This window comes from Halichoeres trimaculatus, unplaced genomic scaffold, assembly GCF_033239565.1.
Source record: "Halichoeres trimaculatus isolate MK-OKI-2021-1 unplaced genomic scaffold, fHalTri1.1 fHalTri1_scaffold_7, whole genome shotgun sequence".
In the NCBI taxonomy this organism is placed as follows: Eukaryota; Metazoa; Chordata; class Actinopteri; order Labriformes; family Labridae; genus Halichoeres; species Halichoeres trimaculatus.
The window spans coordinates 32,309,076-32,326,333 of record NW_027437185.1 but is presented as its reverse complement, the minus strand read 5'-3'; the positions used below and the strand labels follow the sequence as shown (position 1 = coordinate 32,326,333).

At 39.1% G+C, this 17,258-nt stretch overlaps 2 protein-coding genes across 5 annotated transcripts in view; both read right to left on the bottom strand.

Annotated features, from left to right (window-relative positions):
- The window catches only part of pde6a (phosphodiesterase 6A, cGMP-specific, rod, alpha), a 74,060-nt gene extending 72,273 nt beyond the window's left edge, over positions 1-1,787 (bottom strand). Inside the window, exon 1 of one of the 2 annotated variants that reach the window (XM_074673821.1) lies at positions 1,726-1,787. The gene's annotated coding sequence lies outside the window, so the exon portion shown is untranslated. The remainder of the gene's footprint in view (positions 1-1,725) is intronic. The other variant, XM_074673820.1, reaches the window with a different exon arrangement.
- A 1,141-nt stretch (positions 1,788-2,928) lies between these two features.
- lamp2 (lysosomal-associated membrane protein 2) lies at positions 2,929-16,777 on the bottom strand. Of its 3 annotated transcripts, none has more exons than XM_074673900.1 (9): positions 16,590-16,776; positions 14,028-14,143; positions 12,109-12,316; positions 11,858-12,019; positions 11,534-11,763; positions 11,326-11,445; positions 10,903-10,957; positions 10,653-10,823; positions 2,929-4,087 (listed from the first exon to the last, which is right to left on the bottom strand). In XM_074673900.1, the coding sequence occupies exons 1-9, from the start codon at positions 16,633-16,635 to the stop codon at positions 3,945-3,947; spliced, it is 1,251 nt and encodes a 416-aa protein (XP_074530001.1). In that variant the 5' UTR covers positions 16,636-16,776; the 3' UTR covers positions 2,929-3,944. The 3 variants fall into 3 exon arrangements, with proteins under 3 accessions (XP_074530001.1, XP_074530002.1, XP_074530004.1); XM_074673901.1 differs by having other exon boundaries at positions 3,950-5,081; positions 16,590-16,777; XM_074673903.1 differs by lacking the exon at positions 2,929-4,087 and adding an exon at positions 5,120-8,205 and having other exon boundaries at positions 16,590-16,777.
- Between the last annotated feature and the right edge of the window lie 481 nt (positions 16,778-17,258).

Below are 17,258 nucleotides of genomic sequence, written 5' to 3'. Positions count from 1 at the left end.
AGTTCTTCTGATGTAGTAAAATGCTTTACAAACTGATGCATCCGTGTCCTTGTCCTCTTGGAGTAACTGCAAACACTTCACTCCACAAACACAGTTTTTGACTCTGGACTCCTTTGTGATCCAATGACTAATCTCAGCCCTCTTGAATTATAGGTTAATACGCTCTGATATGACGTTTGTTTACCCCGGGCAAACTGTTTAAGGAGTCTTAAACCATGCTTGTTCAAGCCAATTCAAATTCCAAACCAAATCAGCTAATCGACATGAGCCAAGGAAACTCATGAAGGGAGGAGGAAAGCAGTGCTGGAATCCACATACCGAAACAACTAATGACAACTAAATCTAGTCAACCTCATGTCATCATACCATGGCCCTCCTCAGTAATATATAACACTTAAAAACATTACTTTAAAAACTCTCACTCTATCAGATCATTTCACTGACTTCAGCCCGGTCCATAAATCTCCTCAGCAGCATGCCCTTGGTGTTGACTAAATAGCACCATCTGCTGGATATAGTAATAACAACAAAACTAAAGCGTGTCCTCCAAATAAAAGCATATTAAAAGACTGAGCCAAGACCTGTGTGTGAGTCCACTTATCTCATCAGTTTTCTTAATAAATCAGAGAAGTAAAAGATGATCATAAAAAATGACTTTTACCTGCTGTAATAATCAAATTCTTGAAGAGATCTGGAGTGACACCAACCTAAATAATCAGGTTATTTTGTTTCCTGGAAGAAATATCAGAACAGAAAACCATAACCAGAAGCTTTTATTACAGGAACAGTGTTTGAAGCTGGTGATTTTGTTTTATTATTTTTAAATGTATGAACTCTACGGTCAACACATCAAAACCGCTTCCCTAACTTATCAGTCATGTTATCTACATTCAAAATACCCTGATATTGGACATATTTTATTTTAACTGTCAACTTAAGTTTTTTAAGTCTATTATTACATTTTGAGCCAATGTTAATATTCTTTTACTTGTTGATTCAGTGACTTTTAACCCTTACAAACTCATGTGTGGGAACCTGTTAGCTAATGCAGAGGCTGCGATAAAAAATAGCGCCTTAAATTGTGCAGGAGAACCCAGGAGGACAGGAAGTCACATACGTCGAGGGAAAAAAAAAATCAAGGCACAAATACACCTATTTACAGCCTGAATCTTTATTTTTTAATTAATTATTCAGTCTATGGCGAAAACCAAGCAGAAAACTCCAGTCAAAGAATATGAGACAATGCGGAAGTGCTAAAATCTGCTGCTTCTCGAGTGTCCACTTAAGGCTGGCTCCGGAAGTACCGGAAGTCACATACACACCGAGCCAAACAAACACCTTTTTTACAGCAGAAATTAATCTATTTACAGCCTGGTTCAAAAAAAATCTTCCCTTGTCTGAATCGCTAATTTCACTATCAGTACAATGTTTCGGGTGAACTAGTTTCTAACTGCAGTTTAGAGGATTTGAAGATCGCGAGCTCCCCCAATCAGAGGCACAGCTCAGCATCACGTGACTGACGGACGTCCTATAGCTGTACTCGAAGCCCCCGTCAGTTTTAATAAGGCCGCGATAGCCGATTTGTTCATGAAATCCGTTCAGAAACTGACAGGTGACGTCGTGGAGACTACGTCCATTAATTTAACAGTCTCTAAGGTGAAAACATACAGCTACCATCCCACTCCTTCATATCACTACACACAACAAACACGTATTACCTCTTACCTTTCAACTCGGACAGTTTCATATGGAGGCAGGCCTGGCGCTTCGTTATGACATCATTTTACCGGTGCCCAGGTGGGATAATTGTATGGAAGATCAACCGTCTTAAAAACTGCGCCTGTTCACCTGTATTCCGTTTATTCTGTGTCCTGCTGAGAAGCATGACTGATAAATTTGCTGAAATTAACATACAGATGGGAAATCTGCTCAAAGAAAGCCTTAATGAGCAGTTAGCTGATAGATTTAATTTAAAGACACAGTTTGAATAAATAGCTTAGAATAATATGATTAATAAAGCTATCTCTCACCAAATTTAGAATTTAGCTTCACCTGTCCATTTCAAGAATGTGATAAGGCCCTCAGGTGAGTGAAATTTAAAATACTAAAGGGAAGTCTAACACTGATTGAAATCTGGGCAAACGTCAACTCTCAAGGAACTTTCTGGAAAAGTTGATCAAATTTGTACCTCCCCTCAAATTTTCCAATGTTTTTTTATTTTTATTTGGTGTTAAACATATTTAATTTAAAGTACAATAGCTGGCTGGAATTCAGACCTTTAAAGTACAGCCTCACGATGCCTTTAATTTTTGGATTTTTGAACCGGTTGTAACTTTTCTGAAACCTTCTTGAAAATCCAGCCTGTGGTCATTGTCCTGTCTTTTCCAGTTAAAGGTGTAACAAAGCCCAAAAATAACTTAAAAAGAAAACCCTTATTTCAGCTGCTTGTATGGGCTGCTGTCTCTTTAAAGCCTTGCTCCATAAACCCCCCTCCCTCTGATTGGCTCGCCCTCTGGAGACCTTGGTGCTTGAGATCCTTCTGTGATGACCTGACATCCAGATTCAAAGATTTCTACAACATTTTTGAAAATCTGAACATCCAGCATTTGGTACTTTATATCCATGTTTACATAATAAGAAAGCAGAATAATCCCTCTTTAGGTAACAGTTAGAGAGAAGTAAAGGCAACATCTGACCCTTGTCACATTGACCTCTGGAAGAGGACAGATATATCTGAGTATCCAGTCATAAAACTTTGATTGCTCAATGTCAAATGGAAATTAAAAGTTATCAAAGCAGCTAACCTTAAATTGAAAACCTCGTTTACAACCCTCTGACCTTTGAATTCAATTTGGTCACGAGAGACTCACAAGCTCCCGCTCTGCTCTTTGGACAGTAAAAACCGACGCTTGGAAAGAACGACAGTGATACAAAACAAGAACGAAACTTTATTGAATTTGTTCCCCACTTGTGTTAAACAAGCTCATCCTATCACATTCTTCATCAGATGGAGACAAGCTTCAAGCAAGCGACTCACAGGTGCACAACAGAAAGGCACGAAACTGTCATCGAGGGTGGGGGGGAGTGACCGAATGTGGAGAACTGAGGATCGTTTACATGAGGTGATGTGACGTGAGTTAGTGTGCAATCTGGAACTGCTCATGCTGCGTATGTTATCAAATCAAAGACCTGATCCATCCATGGGTCTACGTCTAGGTCTGGTTAGGAGTCAAGCAGGTTCTTAAAGGAACAATTAATCACACAAACACTGATTTCTTCAATCATAACATCAATCATCACACATTAAAAAAAACAAACAGAAAACTGGTCCCATTGCTGGTAAAGTGTCGTGATAACTTAATGTCCCTTTCATCAAGCTACGATTAAGTGACTACATGTGCAATATTTCCATGAAGCTGTTATTCTACATCAGGTGATGGTTAAAGAAAAAAAAAACAGTGACGTCTGGACTGGGAGATGAGTAGTGTTTCTATTAGCTTGCTCGTACATTCACGTCATCAAAAATCAATGTCAGTCATTCTATACAAGAGAGAAATTTACATGGAGACTACTGTACAGCACAGAGACCGAGAGGAAAAAGCCTCTCTGGGGCGGGGAGGAGGAGGAGGAGCTCTCTGGGAGGTACGGGGAGGAGGGCGGCCAAACACAGCCATGAATTTAAGTTCAGAAACATGCAATCTACAATCAAACGATGCAATATTGATCATAAATGTTTTGGTACTTGTCTCAGTCATTGGCATTAAAAGCAAAACAAAAGGAAACTCATGGAGGAGGAGGAGGAGGAGGGTTGCTGGGATAAATCTGAAGCTCTGAACGGGACAGAAGAAAGCAGGGTTTCTTTTTGGATGCACTGACGGGCAGCGGAGTGATTCAGTGGGTGTTTTTAAGGAGCTGTGAGGGCCGGGAGTGTGCGTGGTGTAGGATTATACAGACTGGTAGCCAGTGCGGCTCTTCCTCCGGCCAATCAGGTAAGAGATAAGCACGAGGACGATTAGGAAGCTGAGTGCCACACCCACTGCGATGGGCACCAGAAAGCTCAAATCAGAGTCCAGGAAGCATTCCTCAGCTGACAGACGGACAGAAAGAAGACAGACAAACAGACAGAGAAAGGGTTAGAGGTTTAATCAGCAGGAGAAAGAGGGACAAAGCAGGGTTAGAGAAGAAGCAGAACAGGAAGTTAGGATTTCAAAACCTTTGAAAATGTAGTGTGTATTAAAAGAGGTGTCATAAAGAGGAATCAATCAGTGGTTATTCATCATCACTCAGGGAGAAGGAGCAGGTGAGATTATTAGAGAAGTTACAGGACAATCTGGGAAAAAGCCAAATTTAAACCACTCTTCTGTCGCTAGTTAGCATAGCTTAGCATTAAGGCTCAAAACAGCTGGCTTGACTTTGTCGAAGACGAATAAAATTATAGGTTTAATCCTGTTAGTTTCTAAAAAAACTTTTTACACTGGGATAAGATGTTTAAAACTTCCTGGTGTGTGAAATAAGAATTAGTTTTAGCTCACGAGGAGTTATTTTTCCAGATTCCATTAGGAAAAGCAGCACCAATTTATCAGTTTACTATTAAAATGTGGGAAAAGTGTCACATCTGAAGAGAAAAAAAAGTCCCTCAATTTCCCTACACTTCAAACTTCTTGTGCAAGTTTTGGGGCAGAGCCAGCCTCAGTTTTGATGCTAAGCTAAGCTAACAGGATGCACTTTTCAAACTCCAATCCTTACATGAAGGTGGTGTTAATCTTGTCAGCTTGTTTCCCATTATGCCGACAGCCAGACAGTCAACAGCATGAAACACTACATGGAAAATTCAGAACACAAGTTGGTGATTTCTCACACATGGACAAAAAAAGGCGGCGAAGCAAACAGACAGAAATACATCCACCCATCCCAGGGTTAGAAACCAGGCAGGTTTATCTAGAAAGACTCGTAGCCGGTAGCTGCGTTTCTCTTTCTCCCGATGAAATAGGCCGCCAGAACGATAAGAATGAGAACAAGCAGGGAAACGCCGACAGCTATGGGAACAAGGAAGCTCTCTGCATCAGACTGGCATTCCTCAGCTAGACGAGAATGAAGAGAGCAGAGAGGTGAATGTCTTACAGGCTGAACAGAGGGATTAGAGTCAAAGAAGAACACATGGTTAACGCATGAAAACCTGAAACAAAGAACCCAGGTTTGTGAAGAGGAACATGTAACGCTTACGAAATGAATCAAAATTAACTCAAGTGTCCAGGGCAGCAACGCATTTTATTTCCATGAATCTTAAAATACTAAAAAGCTCCACTTCAGTCACACACACAGTTTGAAATCCAACAGCATGAGGGAAAAGAGAGTCAATCATTGAATCCACAAAACACACACATTAATTGATCTTTCACAAGACAGTCCTGCAGCACAAATTCCCTTTGCTGAACATGTATGTGCAACATCCTCGTCGAGAAAAGGGAAACCAAACCATGAGCCGAATCTTCAATCAGAGCAGAATTAGTACGTTATCGACTACTGAAGAACCAGTGAGAGGATTTCACTGACTGGAGTGAGTTAACTTTAGGAAAGAAAGCATGTGAACCAGTGCTGCAAAACCATCTTCATAATTAAGTTTGTACAGAGCGGAAATACTCAAAGCAGCAAAAATCACAAGCAAAAAAATCAGCGTATAAGTGATTTACAGCCATTATTCATACACACGTACAACGTCCTGGGAAAACAGTTTTTTAAGCAACGTCTAGGTGGAGCACTTTCATTTTCAGCATAGTTTACCGCCTGCTTTGCTCCTGTCCTGGAGATGTCACTAAATCAGACGACGGTACACAGCACTGTGCTAGGATGAGGCAGCAATATACGGCTATCAACGCTGTCACATCGGCGCTCTATCACTGAATCAAACGCTCAGGGGCGTTTTAACGTTCCTGACTTCAAAAACTCCTGAAAACCCGACTTTTTTTAATCAAAAAATGTTGTTTCCTTGGAATTGACTTATACTTCTTGTTAAGAAACAAAAGAATTTAAGATCTTTAGAATTTGAGGAAACTGTTTTACGAGATAACATATCCTCATCTAGAATATCACCAATTTGCTAACATTTGGCTAGCTCTGACTGACGCTAAATTATCTACAGGAGCCTTATTTGATTTCTCCTGTCACCATAAGGTAACACATTTCATTTTTGTTCTTATTTCAGTTGTTTTCCTGAGATAACAAGATCATTTTCTGGGGAACAAAAAATCAAATCGGTATAATTGTTAGCCAGAAGATGGATTTCTACTGCTTCAGCCTGGCATGCCATCTTCTGTCCAATGACAGCAATAAACCAGGAAATGATCTCTATATCCTGGGAAAACAATGATTTTTTGGAGATAACCTGAAGAAGAATATGTGGAAGTCTAAGTGGAGAAAACACAAACTATTCAATCATGACCTTTTAGGGCTTCTGTAATGAGTTTTACCAGATGTTCAGGTGCCGTTTTAGACACTGGAAGAGATCATTCAGGTGGAAGAAGAATAGTATTTTTAAGCAAAAACCTCCTTGAATCAGATCAGGACATAGGCTGGCGTACCTTACAAACACAGGTCTCAAATATTGTCAAACGACTGGCTTACACTTAAATCCACTTAACAAGAAAAAAAACATCTTGCTCTTCAGCAGATTCAATGAATTCTGAACAAAAATCTGAAGACAGGAAACGAGATCTGCAGGGTCAAATAATCCAAGCTTTCCCTGTTCCTGTTTTTTGTGCTCAGCTAAGCTAAGCTAATGCTAACAGCTTTCTTGATTTGGCTTAAGTATCTATCAACTTGGTCACTGAGTCTCAGAAGAATGATTTGGAGTTTTCAGGAGTTTTTAAGTCCCCTGATGCAGCTACAGCAGTCCAATCTGACCACACAGAGGCGAGAGAATGTGACAACAGCTTTAACATGATGCAAAACAATAATCTAAACAGCGCTTTAGTGCATTTTCAGGCATGTATCCTTGTTCCAGAAATGCCTCTGCTGAAAGTGAATATCTACACACCAAATTTCTCCCTTTTCCAAACATAATGCCAAAATGTATCAATGAGAAGAAACGCTTTCCAGATTTATTCTCAGCCTGGACCATGTGCAAATATAATATGAGAGACCTTTTAAAGCAGCAGACTTTTTATACGGAGTGGCAGAAAAGGCACAGGAGTGAATGAGACACTGTGGAGTGTTTTTTAAAGGAGTAGTTTTGTCAGTTTCTTAAGGTTTCAAAGCTTCTTCCACCTGGACTTTTAGTGCTTCAAATCTTTCAATGAAAAGGTTTGTTAATGCTTAAACACTTGGATATGATTGGAGTCACATAATCAGGGCTGATCCCATGAGTTCCTGCTCTACAGGAGCAAACACGGGCAGAAACTTTTACACATTTCGAAGTCGAGGCTGACGGGTTTTCCTGATCAAAGATAAACAGCTTCTCAACAATCTACCTTTGACTTGTAAAAGAGATAACAAGCAAATTACCTCTCTTACACGTCTGAATGTGAATATGTACGGGGATGAAAGTCAAACCTTAACGTACAAAGTAAAATAATTAAATAAAGACAAACAGAAACATAATGGGGAATGTCTACGGAGCAAGTGCAGCATCTCAACTTGGGTAAAAAAGTCTCAAATTAATGTCAAGATGGGTTTTTTTGTTTGTTTTTAAGCTTGCTTTCATGTGAATTTGTCTTTTTAAATGTGTCATGTGGATCCTGTACTTGCTCCTTTACAAAAATCACAACTAAAAGGACAAAATCTCAATAAAAGAACAAAAAAGAATTAAACATTTGGGGTTGACAAGTTTGGTCCTTGAGGAAAACACCAAACCGCCTCTTTTAAGGTGGAATTTGTCTTTATATTTAGCACAATAATAGACTTTTTGACTTCAACTCATAATATTTTCTGCTCTTAATGTCTCATAAAGGCCGATTGCTTTGATTTCCAACGCTTTGAGTTATTTTCCAATTGAACAATTGCACATAAAACCCAAGGACCAGGCTCGGGTACCCCTCCTTATTTCAGGATAGAGATCACACATTGGGAATTAAAGGGTCTGATATCCAACATAAGTCTTTCTTCGACCAATCACGTAAGCGATCACTACAATGAGAATCAAGCCAGCCAGAGCAGCACCAACAATGATTGGGATTAAGATGCTGGTGTCATCCAATGAACATTCATGGGCTGCAGATGAAAAGAGAGTCAGTCAAATAAAGGGCGGGATTCAGATGTTATCATGAACAACAGAGAGAGTCTCTTCTTGTTGTTTATATCATATTATAAAGCAATCACAAAAATATTCATCACGGCATGAGAGATGTAGTTGTAGAGGATTAACTCTGAGTTGTTGGATTCGATAATTCAGATTTCTAAAAATCTTTATACAGCAGATTTCTACCTCCAGATCTTAAGGGAAGCAAAGCCAAAAACATATGTTGATAGATTAAAAAAAATGTAAGCGCATAAAACCACTTTCTCCGTCTTAGGGATGCATCTTTCCACTCCTGGTTTTGGGTATCAGTCTGATCCAGACTCAAAAAGTTGGACCAGAAATCGGTTGATGATGAGTTTAATTTCTCACTTATCTTCTGCTGAGGTTTACAGTTAAACTACTAAACTAATCCCTGTTAGGAACTGGATCAGATCAGTGTTGGCTAATACCAAAACCCAGGACTCAGAACTGGAACTTTAAAGTTGGATTGACGCATCCCTTCTCTTCCACACTAAATATCTTCATTTAAACTTTAACAGCACTCATGGCCCTTTGGCTTTTATGTAGTACCATAAAAAACTGACTCATTTCTGGAATGTTTACTCGTTACAGCAATAAAAGAGCAATTAAATGCACTCGTGATGGTGTGAAACATCAGCTTAATCTGAAAGACACTTGGAATGCATGAAATGAGTCTTTGCATTTCTCTGTGGAGTTAAGCTGTTTGGTTTTTATTGCTAACTAGGGATGTTCGATACCACTTTTTATGCAGACCGATACCAGTACAAGTACTCCTTCTTGAGTACTCACCGATACCGGGTACGGATACTTCTAGTACTTCTGATACGTAAAATTTCAATTAACAGTGACAGATCATTTTGATCAAAGACAGCACAGTCACTATGCCATAAAGTCCACATAAAACACAAACAACTCACTGAGTTCAGAACTTTTTTGATCAATATTAAAAAAATAATATTAAAATTGCACAATAAAACTAACAACTGTCAGAGTTTAAGTATTTTTTCAAAGTAAACTTGAGTGCAAAATATTTTTTTTTTACTGTGAACTCTTCCTGGTTCATTCATATTGTCTGAAAAGGACCTGGCGCACATTTGCAGTGGTGTTAAACCGCAGCAATTAGCAGCATTTAGTGGCGAGGAGGACTAGCTTGACCTACGATTTTTTTGCCAAGAGTATCTGCCAGAGTCCTGCACTGGGTCGGGTACCCGCAAAAACAGCCGATTTGTGGGTGGTTTTTAAAAACTGTTTTTTTCCCGGGTTTGGATGGAGGTGGAAAAAATAACATGCGGGTCGGGTCACGGGTTTTAGTTTGACACATCAAAATTAATATAAAATAATAACAAATACAATAAAATAGAAACATAAGTTGTAAGCTGGTTGTAAGGCTGTGACCATAGAGATTCTGGCTTCAAATCCGTAACATGGTGGAAAGCTAAGCCACACTATCCATTTCTTATAATACATCCATGGTTGTGACATGATCACAGCTCGTACCTGCTGAGCTTCGCTTAAGTCTGGACAGAAAGTAAGTCTACTATTACACATGTAAAGGTTCTTTTAAGAGATTAAAAGTTTAAAGGCATTAAACGTAAAAAGCGAGTGATTTTACAGTTGTATGTGAGAAGATCACAGAGGGTTGATGATGGAGCTGAAGTCAGGCTTTTATTGGAAGAGTTGCTTCATTCAGGTGTGTTGTTTACTCACTGGCATCTGAACTATGGCGATATACCATTCAATTTTCAGACAATATGACCAATAATGATTACTCTAAATATGGTTAAGGGTCGGGCTGCGGGTCGGGCTGCGGGTCGGGCTGCGGGTCGGGCTGCGGGTCGGGCTGCGGGTCGTGTTTCAACGGGTCGGATCGGGTTGCGGTACTAATGGGGATCTTGAAAATTGGACCCGTGCAGGACTCTGGTATCTGCTGCTAGTACCTGCAGCCTTCATGAGTATCGATACCTTGAAAAAAGGCTGGTATCGGTATCTGGCAATCCCTATTGCTAACTGTGATTAATTCTGAATTTTATCTCATTCAGATTATTCTTATTCAAAGTTTTGGCCTAAAAGTTTTGGTCTAATACTGTTATTTGTACTGCCAAATTTAAAACCATCATCTAGCTGGGCTAAAACACACAAAATATCCTTATTCAAATGTGCATTTGATATGCAAAAAAAAATGCTTACAATCTCTAACTTGTGGCGATGTTTGTTTATGATAAACTTAAATACCTTGATAATACTGTATATCAAGATATCATCAAATAAAGTGCACCACAGCTGTCCCCTCAGCTCTTGAGTTAAAAAAAATGAGCATTTCATCACAACCTTTAGTGCCACAGTCACTTTTTCTGCTAAAATCATCTCAAGTTATAAGAGTGATGGAGGAAGAACCTACCTGTACTGAAAACACCCTTCTTGACCCCAAAGGGCTGCACCCGTAGGTCAAAGGTGAAGAGGGTGAGCGCGCTGGTGATGGTGTAGTTCTGCTCTTTGTTGCACATGTAAGAGGCACCGACAGCCGCCTGCCACAGACTCAGGTTGGTGTTAGCCTCGGAGAAGGCGACACCTGGAGAGAAAATACACAAATATAAGGAGGAGAAACATACGTGATGCTCTGTGTGAGTAAATCAGAGGCTTCTTATTACCAGAGCTCGTCTTTCCTGTGATGTTCAGAGCGTGCAGGCGGAACTTCTTTGTGTCCTGTTAGAGAGAAATAACAAGTTTGAAAACTCAGCAAAACTGATCAGCTTTGGTGTCAAGAGACAACTGAGGGACAGGTGAAGCTTGATTTAATCATCACTCCAAGTTAAAGTTAACAAATCCAGCATTTATATGTTGCTTTCATGGTTATTAAATATGTCAGTTAAAGTTCAGACACTCCTGTGCTTTGAGGTTTAGAGAAAAGCTGTTGCAGCTAATTGCAATCTGCGGTCTGACCACTAGATGTCACCAAATCTTCAAACTTAAAGACATTTTTAATGGAAAGCTAAGAGTGAAACAGCAATTTCCACTTTTTTTCACATTTCTACAAAACCAACATCTTGAGTGATGTTGAGTTAAAGTCTTACATTGGTGAAAGTAAGCATGATTGTCATCGAATTGGAAACCACAATCAAGTCGCTGCTGTTGACGCCACATCTTCCAGAAGTCGTGGTTCCATTAGGGTCAAAGTTCATCTCCTGATATTTCTATGCCACAGAAGAGAGGAAAGTCAATTAATTGTGGTGTATATATGACTACAGTGTTGAAAGCAAGAGGTTTAATAAGCTTATATACCTGTCCCTGCTTCAAACCGATCCGCAGGCCAAAGTCAGCCAACAGACAGGCCGTGCTGTTTTCATCCTTCTTGATGCTGTACTTCCCAACAGTAGGAGTGGGAAGGGTTGGGATTGGTGTGGTGGGAGGAGGAGCAGTGGTGGCTGAAGCGTTTGTTGTAGGAGCTGCTGTAGGGGCATGGGTAGTAGGGGGAGCCGTGGTGGCTGGTAAGTCAGCAGCACAATGGGTAACTGTGTGAAGGGAGGAGGAAAGTGTTGATCAGCACACGCAGGAGAAAGATCATCGTACAGGCTGCTGTGGCTGTGACGATGCAGCTGGACTTACGTTCACCGCTCTTGCTGTTGTTGCTGACGAAAGCCTGCATGAGCACGTTCCACAGTGTCTGATTCACCGCGTCAGACTGAATCATGTCTCTGCTTTTGCATGAGTAGCACGTGTCCTTGACCACATCTTTGATTTCAGGCTTGGCGGTGATGGTGAGGGTGTCTGTAGGAGATTTAAAAAAGAACTCAGTAAGCGTCACAGCTAACTCCCATCGATAACTGTTTTAATTAACTGTATGAGGAAAATTATACCATTCGATTCAGCATCAGGGAAGTTCGTCTTGTCGCTGAGGTCGTAGGAAAAGGTGATCAAGTCTGCTTGGTACTTTTCTCCATCCAAGGTGAAGTTAACGCTCCAGGAGTGTCCACCAAAGTTCAGCTTCAACAGGGAACTTTTGGAGTCGCACTCACTTCCATTTATCGTGACTTTACTGGGGAGTTCAAACTCGGCTACTCCGGTCTGAAAGAGAGCAGAGTCACCTGATTTAGCAGGATTGGGTAAATTTGATGCTTAAAGGTTTAAATGCGACCTCATAGACATTTTGGTACCAACAGGACGTAGAAGTAGACATCAAACTGCTCAAATGGATGCAAACATATGACAGGGCTCGAGACTGCGACCATTTTTTTAGCATATGCGAGTAAACAATTCATCTGGTTGCGCTCGTGCGAGTGCATATGTTTTAATACTCCATCTATCACAGTCACTGAACAAGACATTGTGGTTTGAATTCGCTCTCTCTTTCACAAGCTCAGTCAGTCTCCTCCACCTGAACTCTCTCCTGTTCTGAAGAGAGAGCGCTGTCACAGACACGCGCAGCACGAATGCGCATCACACATGAAGAACTTCACAACGACACGCGTTTCACAATTTTAGAGTCAGCCTTCTCTCTATATGATTCACGCTGCTCTAAACTCTCCTTCTTGGGCTGTATACTGCGATAGAGCAGAGCTACGATAGTTTAACTCACGACATGTCAACACCAAAAAAGAAAGAAAGGAAACAGCTAAGGCTCTGATAAACTCTTCATCAACGAGTGCTGCACTGTTATCTGTCTCCGTCTCTGAGGTGGTCTGCAGCGTCTTTGGATCAAACCAACTAAAAGAGAGGGGTGGATGGTTTTTGAGTTTTTGATATAACGCTCAAGGATAGGACTTAATTTGACTTAGTAAAATATTAGAGCTCACAGGAGCAAACTTAAAGTTGGGGGACAATCAGGAGAAATCGCAGGCCAGGAGAACAGCGGGAAAAAAGGTAAAAAAATGAGAGACTCTCTCCTTATTCAGGAGTGTCGGCCGCCTGCCAGCACTCTCGATCGGCAAAAGTAATGACACAGAATGACAAAGATGAAAACTTAAGACATTTTCTCTGTCATTTTAGGTTATTTTAGTAATTTTTTTTTAACTCTCTTAGGAATTTTATTCATTGCTTTAGTAAAGCCTTGTTTTTAGTTTATATTTTATTTTTTCAACAAAAATGTTTTTGTTAACTATAATAACCTTGATATGTACACACATGCGTATCTTTTGTTATTATTTGCTTTTATTTAAGAAGCATTTTTATTGTTTTCTTTTAAAGTTACATAGAAGAAATAACCTGTTTTGTCAGCCAGAGCTTGTTGCAGACAAACTTCATATTTACAGTAAAATATTTTGCAAAATCATAGCAAGGGTTACTGCACACAAATAAATAAATAAATAAATAAATAAATAAATAAATAAATAAATAAATAAATAAATGGTGTGACCATTTCATGTGCTGAGAAAGTTGGTCGCACCAGTGCTACCAGTGAAAAAGTTAGTGTAGAGCCCTGTATGAGACAGTCTTATTTCTAACATTTTCTTTACAAGAATATCAAATACAACTCAGAATTATCCATGAGCTGTTTTCACTTTAACACCCCACTTCTAAAAACACAATTGCAGGATATTTTCCAGGAAAACTCAACGACTGAAGTGCTGAATGGCAAACTGTTTTTCGTCTTTCCTTTTTCCTGGATGACAGTCACTCCCTGAGGAGATGTGTGACAGTCACGCTGTTGAGCTGACCTGGTAAGAGCAAAGCTGCTTTGCCCCATTTAAAGAGTAATTGCATAAGGACACGGTGTGACCTGATGTCATAAAAATGACTAACAGAGTTGGTCAAAGTAGAATACTCGGTCAGCACTCACCTTGTTGTCGTTTTTTTTGTAGGAGACTGAGAAGTCCACTGTTAGATTGGCATAAATGCACAAGTCGCCTTTGCTGTCTTTTACCTCCACCTCGACACCATGTGACAGCTGGAAAACTGAAAGCAAAAGACAATTATTGAGCTTCATTAAATAGGTTACTGGACTTGCAAACCTGTTGTAGCAGCAGCTAAAACACAACTTCAAGACAGCGATTATGTAAGCTTGAAAAAGTGAAAATATGAAGAGTGAAATTTCAGCACTTACTCTGAAATTGTGACACTGATGTGTTTTTGTGCAGCTTCTTGTGCTCACTCAACTAAACAAACCATGCATCTAAAATGCTATGATAAACTGTGCAAACTTAAACAGGAAATGGGCTAAGGCTTACTCAAGGTTTTTCAGTATGCACTGTCATCGGAAATTAAACGACCTGTAAGTAACATAAACCTATAAAGCACCTGAGCTGAGGTCACCTGAGCTCCATGATCAGCTCACGTCAGTCGATCAACTTGCTAATCAAAAACAGGAACACCAAATCTCTCAGTTAGACCTGCTTTTACACCTGATGTTGACTGTGCTCTGAAAGTATTTGAGGTATCAGATTTATTTTGAAAGCACAGTGACCAAGTAGCTGGAATTAACTAAAATATTTGCAATAAAAACACAGATAGTGGTGAGATTTTTACCATACCCTACAGTTGTTTATGTTAGACTAATACCAAACTAATCTTTATAAAGAGAAAAACAAACAGAGCAATAACAACAACAGACTAAATGGTATTTTGACTACAGTACAGACAGCTCCACCTGATCCAAAATGGAGCTAGCAGTGTTCAGAAATGCACAAGTTAATTTGAACACATAACCCTGGCTCTAAAAATGCTTCATTGGATTCCCGTTCAATACAAAATCACTTTCAAAATCTTATTATAGTCCATAAAGTGCTCAGAGGTTCAGCTCCAATGTATATTTTTGACTTGCAAACTACGGGCTAAAACTGCATCTAATGGTAGTCTTTTAACTGAACCCAGAGTCAGATCAACAACAACAATAATAATAACAATGATAATAACAATGATAATAACAATAATAACTTTGTAAACTAATGTTTTTACGGATTCTATAGAAACAAAGTGCTTCACAGCAGATGTCCAAGAACAGGAGGGATAAAATACAAAAGTTAGCAAAGAGACAGTGAAGTAAGTGAAACCATATTAAGGGACTAAACCTTAAAATGTACGGTAAATTCATAAAAACCCAACAGTAGGAGGTGAGAAACCAGGAAAAACAAAAACCCAATAAAAGACTGTGACCATGAGGGCCAGAAATAAGGAAAAGTAATTCATAGGAAGGGAAAGAAAAATATTAAATAAAGGAAGATACCGTTTATGATAATATAGAAGCCAAAATTTATATTAGCAACAATAGTATGAAGTTTACTAAAATAACTAAATTCAAGTAGAAATGGCTTCTGAAAAGTGTGGCCCTTGTCTCACTGTCACTAAAAAACATGATTGAAAAACATTTTTTGTCTCCAGAATGTATAGCGTGTCTCTATAACGCTTTGATGAAAGATTTAGTTCCCTTACACTGTGTTCTGTCTACTGAATGATGAAACTGTTGTCACATTTTTATTTATCTAATTTAATTATTTTAATTTGTAAATTGCATTGATGTTGCTTGTATTGAAACAAGCTTTACAAATAAACTGCTATAGTTACTGGAAATAATCAAAAAAAGGTCAACAGGATTTTAAAAACTAAAAAAAGAGTTTCAACGGTCAGTTTTTATAATAAAGTCATGTAATGATTTGTCAGGTTGGTCTCATTTAACGAGATCTCGTTCCAGTCCAGACTGTCACGTGCTGTCTTACTGTAAACTGCCAAGTGTAGCTAATGCTAACTGTAGTGTGTATATGATAACAGTACGATAAATATCGAACTTGTGAAATTACAAGCACTTTTTTATCTTGTGTTTTATTTTGGAATGAAAACACTAAAATCACTTTGCACCAGATAAGACACAGGCACTCAGCGGTTTTATCCTCATTAGCGTCAAAACAAGTGTTATCCAACCAGTGTGCTAACTGCTAAAGGAGCTAACGTCCCTTTAACAGTAAATTAAAAATATAGATTAAAAAAATTTCAAATATTGCACGTTTTCATTCTCAGGGTAATTAACTTTTAAATATATTGGCATGACAAGATGAAAAACGCTGAAGTACACACAACTACAGTGTCTAATGTTGTTGACGTAGGTAACAATTAGCAGGAAAGCTAGTTTCAAAACATCACGACAGGACAGACAGCTGCTGAGACGAAGAGCTGAGTTCACCCAAAGGCTTCTACGGGCAGTTTACACACGAATAATACATCTTTTTATGTTTTAAAGATAATCTACATTAATGGATGTTCTTATAACACATCTGTCTGAGCTCCATGTAGCCTGCGCCTAAACGCACCAGGCCTGGGTGTCTCACAAGTTTAACCGCGTCACTTGGCAGCACATCGATATAATACTCCCCACTTCTTGCCATTAATACGAAATAAAACAAGTACGTACCAATGCCTGAGGTGAGCAGTAGAACAAAGGCCGCATATCGGTACATGATCACAGAGCAATGAGCGGTGTCAGCCACCGGAGACACGACGAAAATAAACCCGACTGGAGTGCTCAGGCAGCGGTATGGAGGTGAAGCTTTGCAGCCGCCGACTGTACCAGGAAATGGAAGTCATATGACAGGGACGAGTGTTTCACTCCAGAGAGAGGTGTGGACTGACAATCCGGCAATAAAACCTCTACCCTCATTTAAAAGGGTTATTTAATACACTACACTGAGAAAAACACGAGTATCAACTAACTAAAAATGCTTGAAATGTGAGGATTTTACCAACAAAAAGGGATATCTAATGAAGAGTTTATTTATTTGGTAAAATAAATATTAGATTTAATGAGTAATATTCATCTGGCTAGCCCAGAAAACTGGCTGCAGATGGGCTAAGACAAGTACAAATGTACTAGTTAGATGTGTAGGGGCATTCTTAATCCTATGGAAGCCTGTTCAGCCAGGGAAAAAAAAATAAATCTATTAACTTGCCCAAATAAAAATAAATAAATGAACAAATAAATAGATAAAAAAATAGGAGCCCTATTAAGCAGCATATAATAATAATAATAATAATAATAATAATAATAATAATAATAATAATAATAATAATAATAATAATATTT

Coding starts and splice junctions, on each gene's coding strand:
- lamp2 (XM_074673901.1), bottom strand. CDS start 16,635: ATGTACCGATATGCGGCCTTTGTTCTACTGCTCACCTCAGGCATTG. Junction 10,824..10,902: donor CACAGGAAAGACGAGCTCTG/GTAATAAGAAGC, acceptor TTTTCTCTCCAG/GTGTCGCCTTCTCCGAGGCT. Junction 5,082..10,652: donor GAAGGGTGTTTTCAGTACAG/GTAGGTTCTTCC, acceptor ATTCTCGTCTAG/CTGAGGAATGCCAGTCTGAT.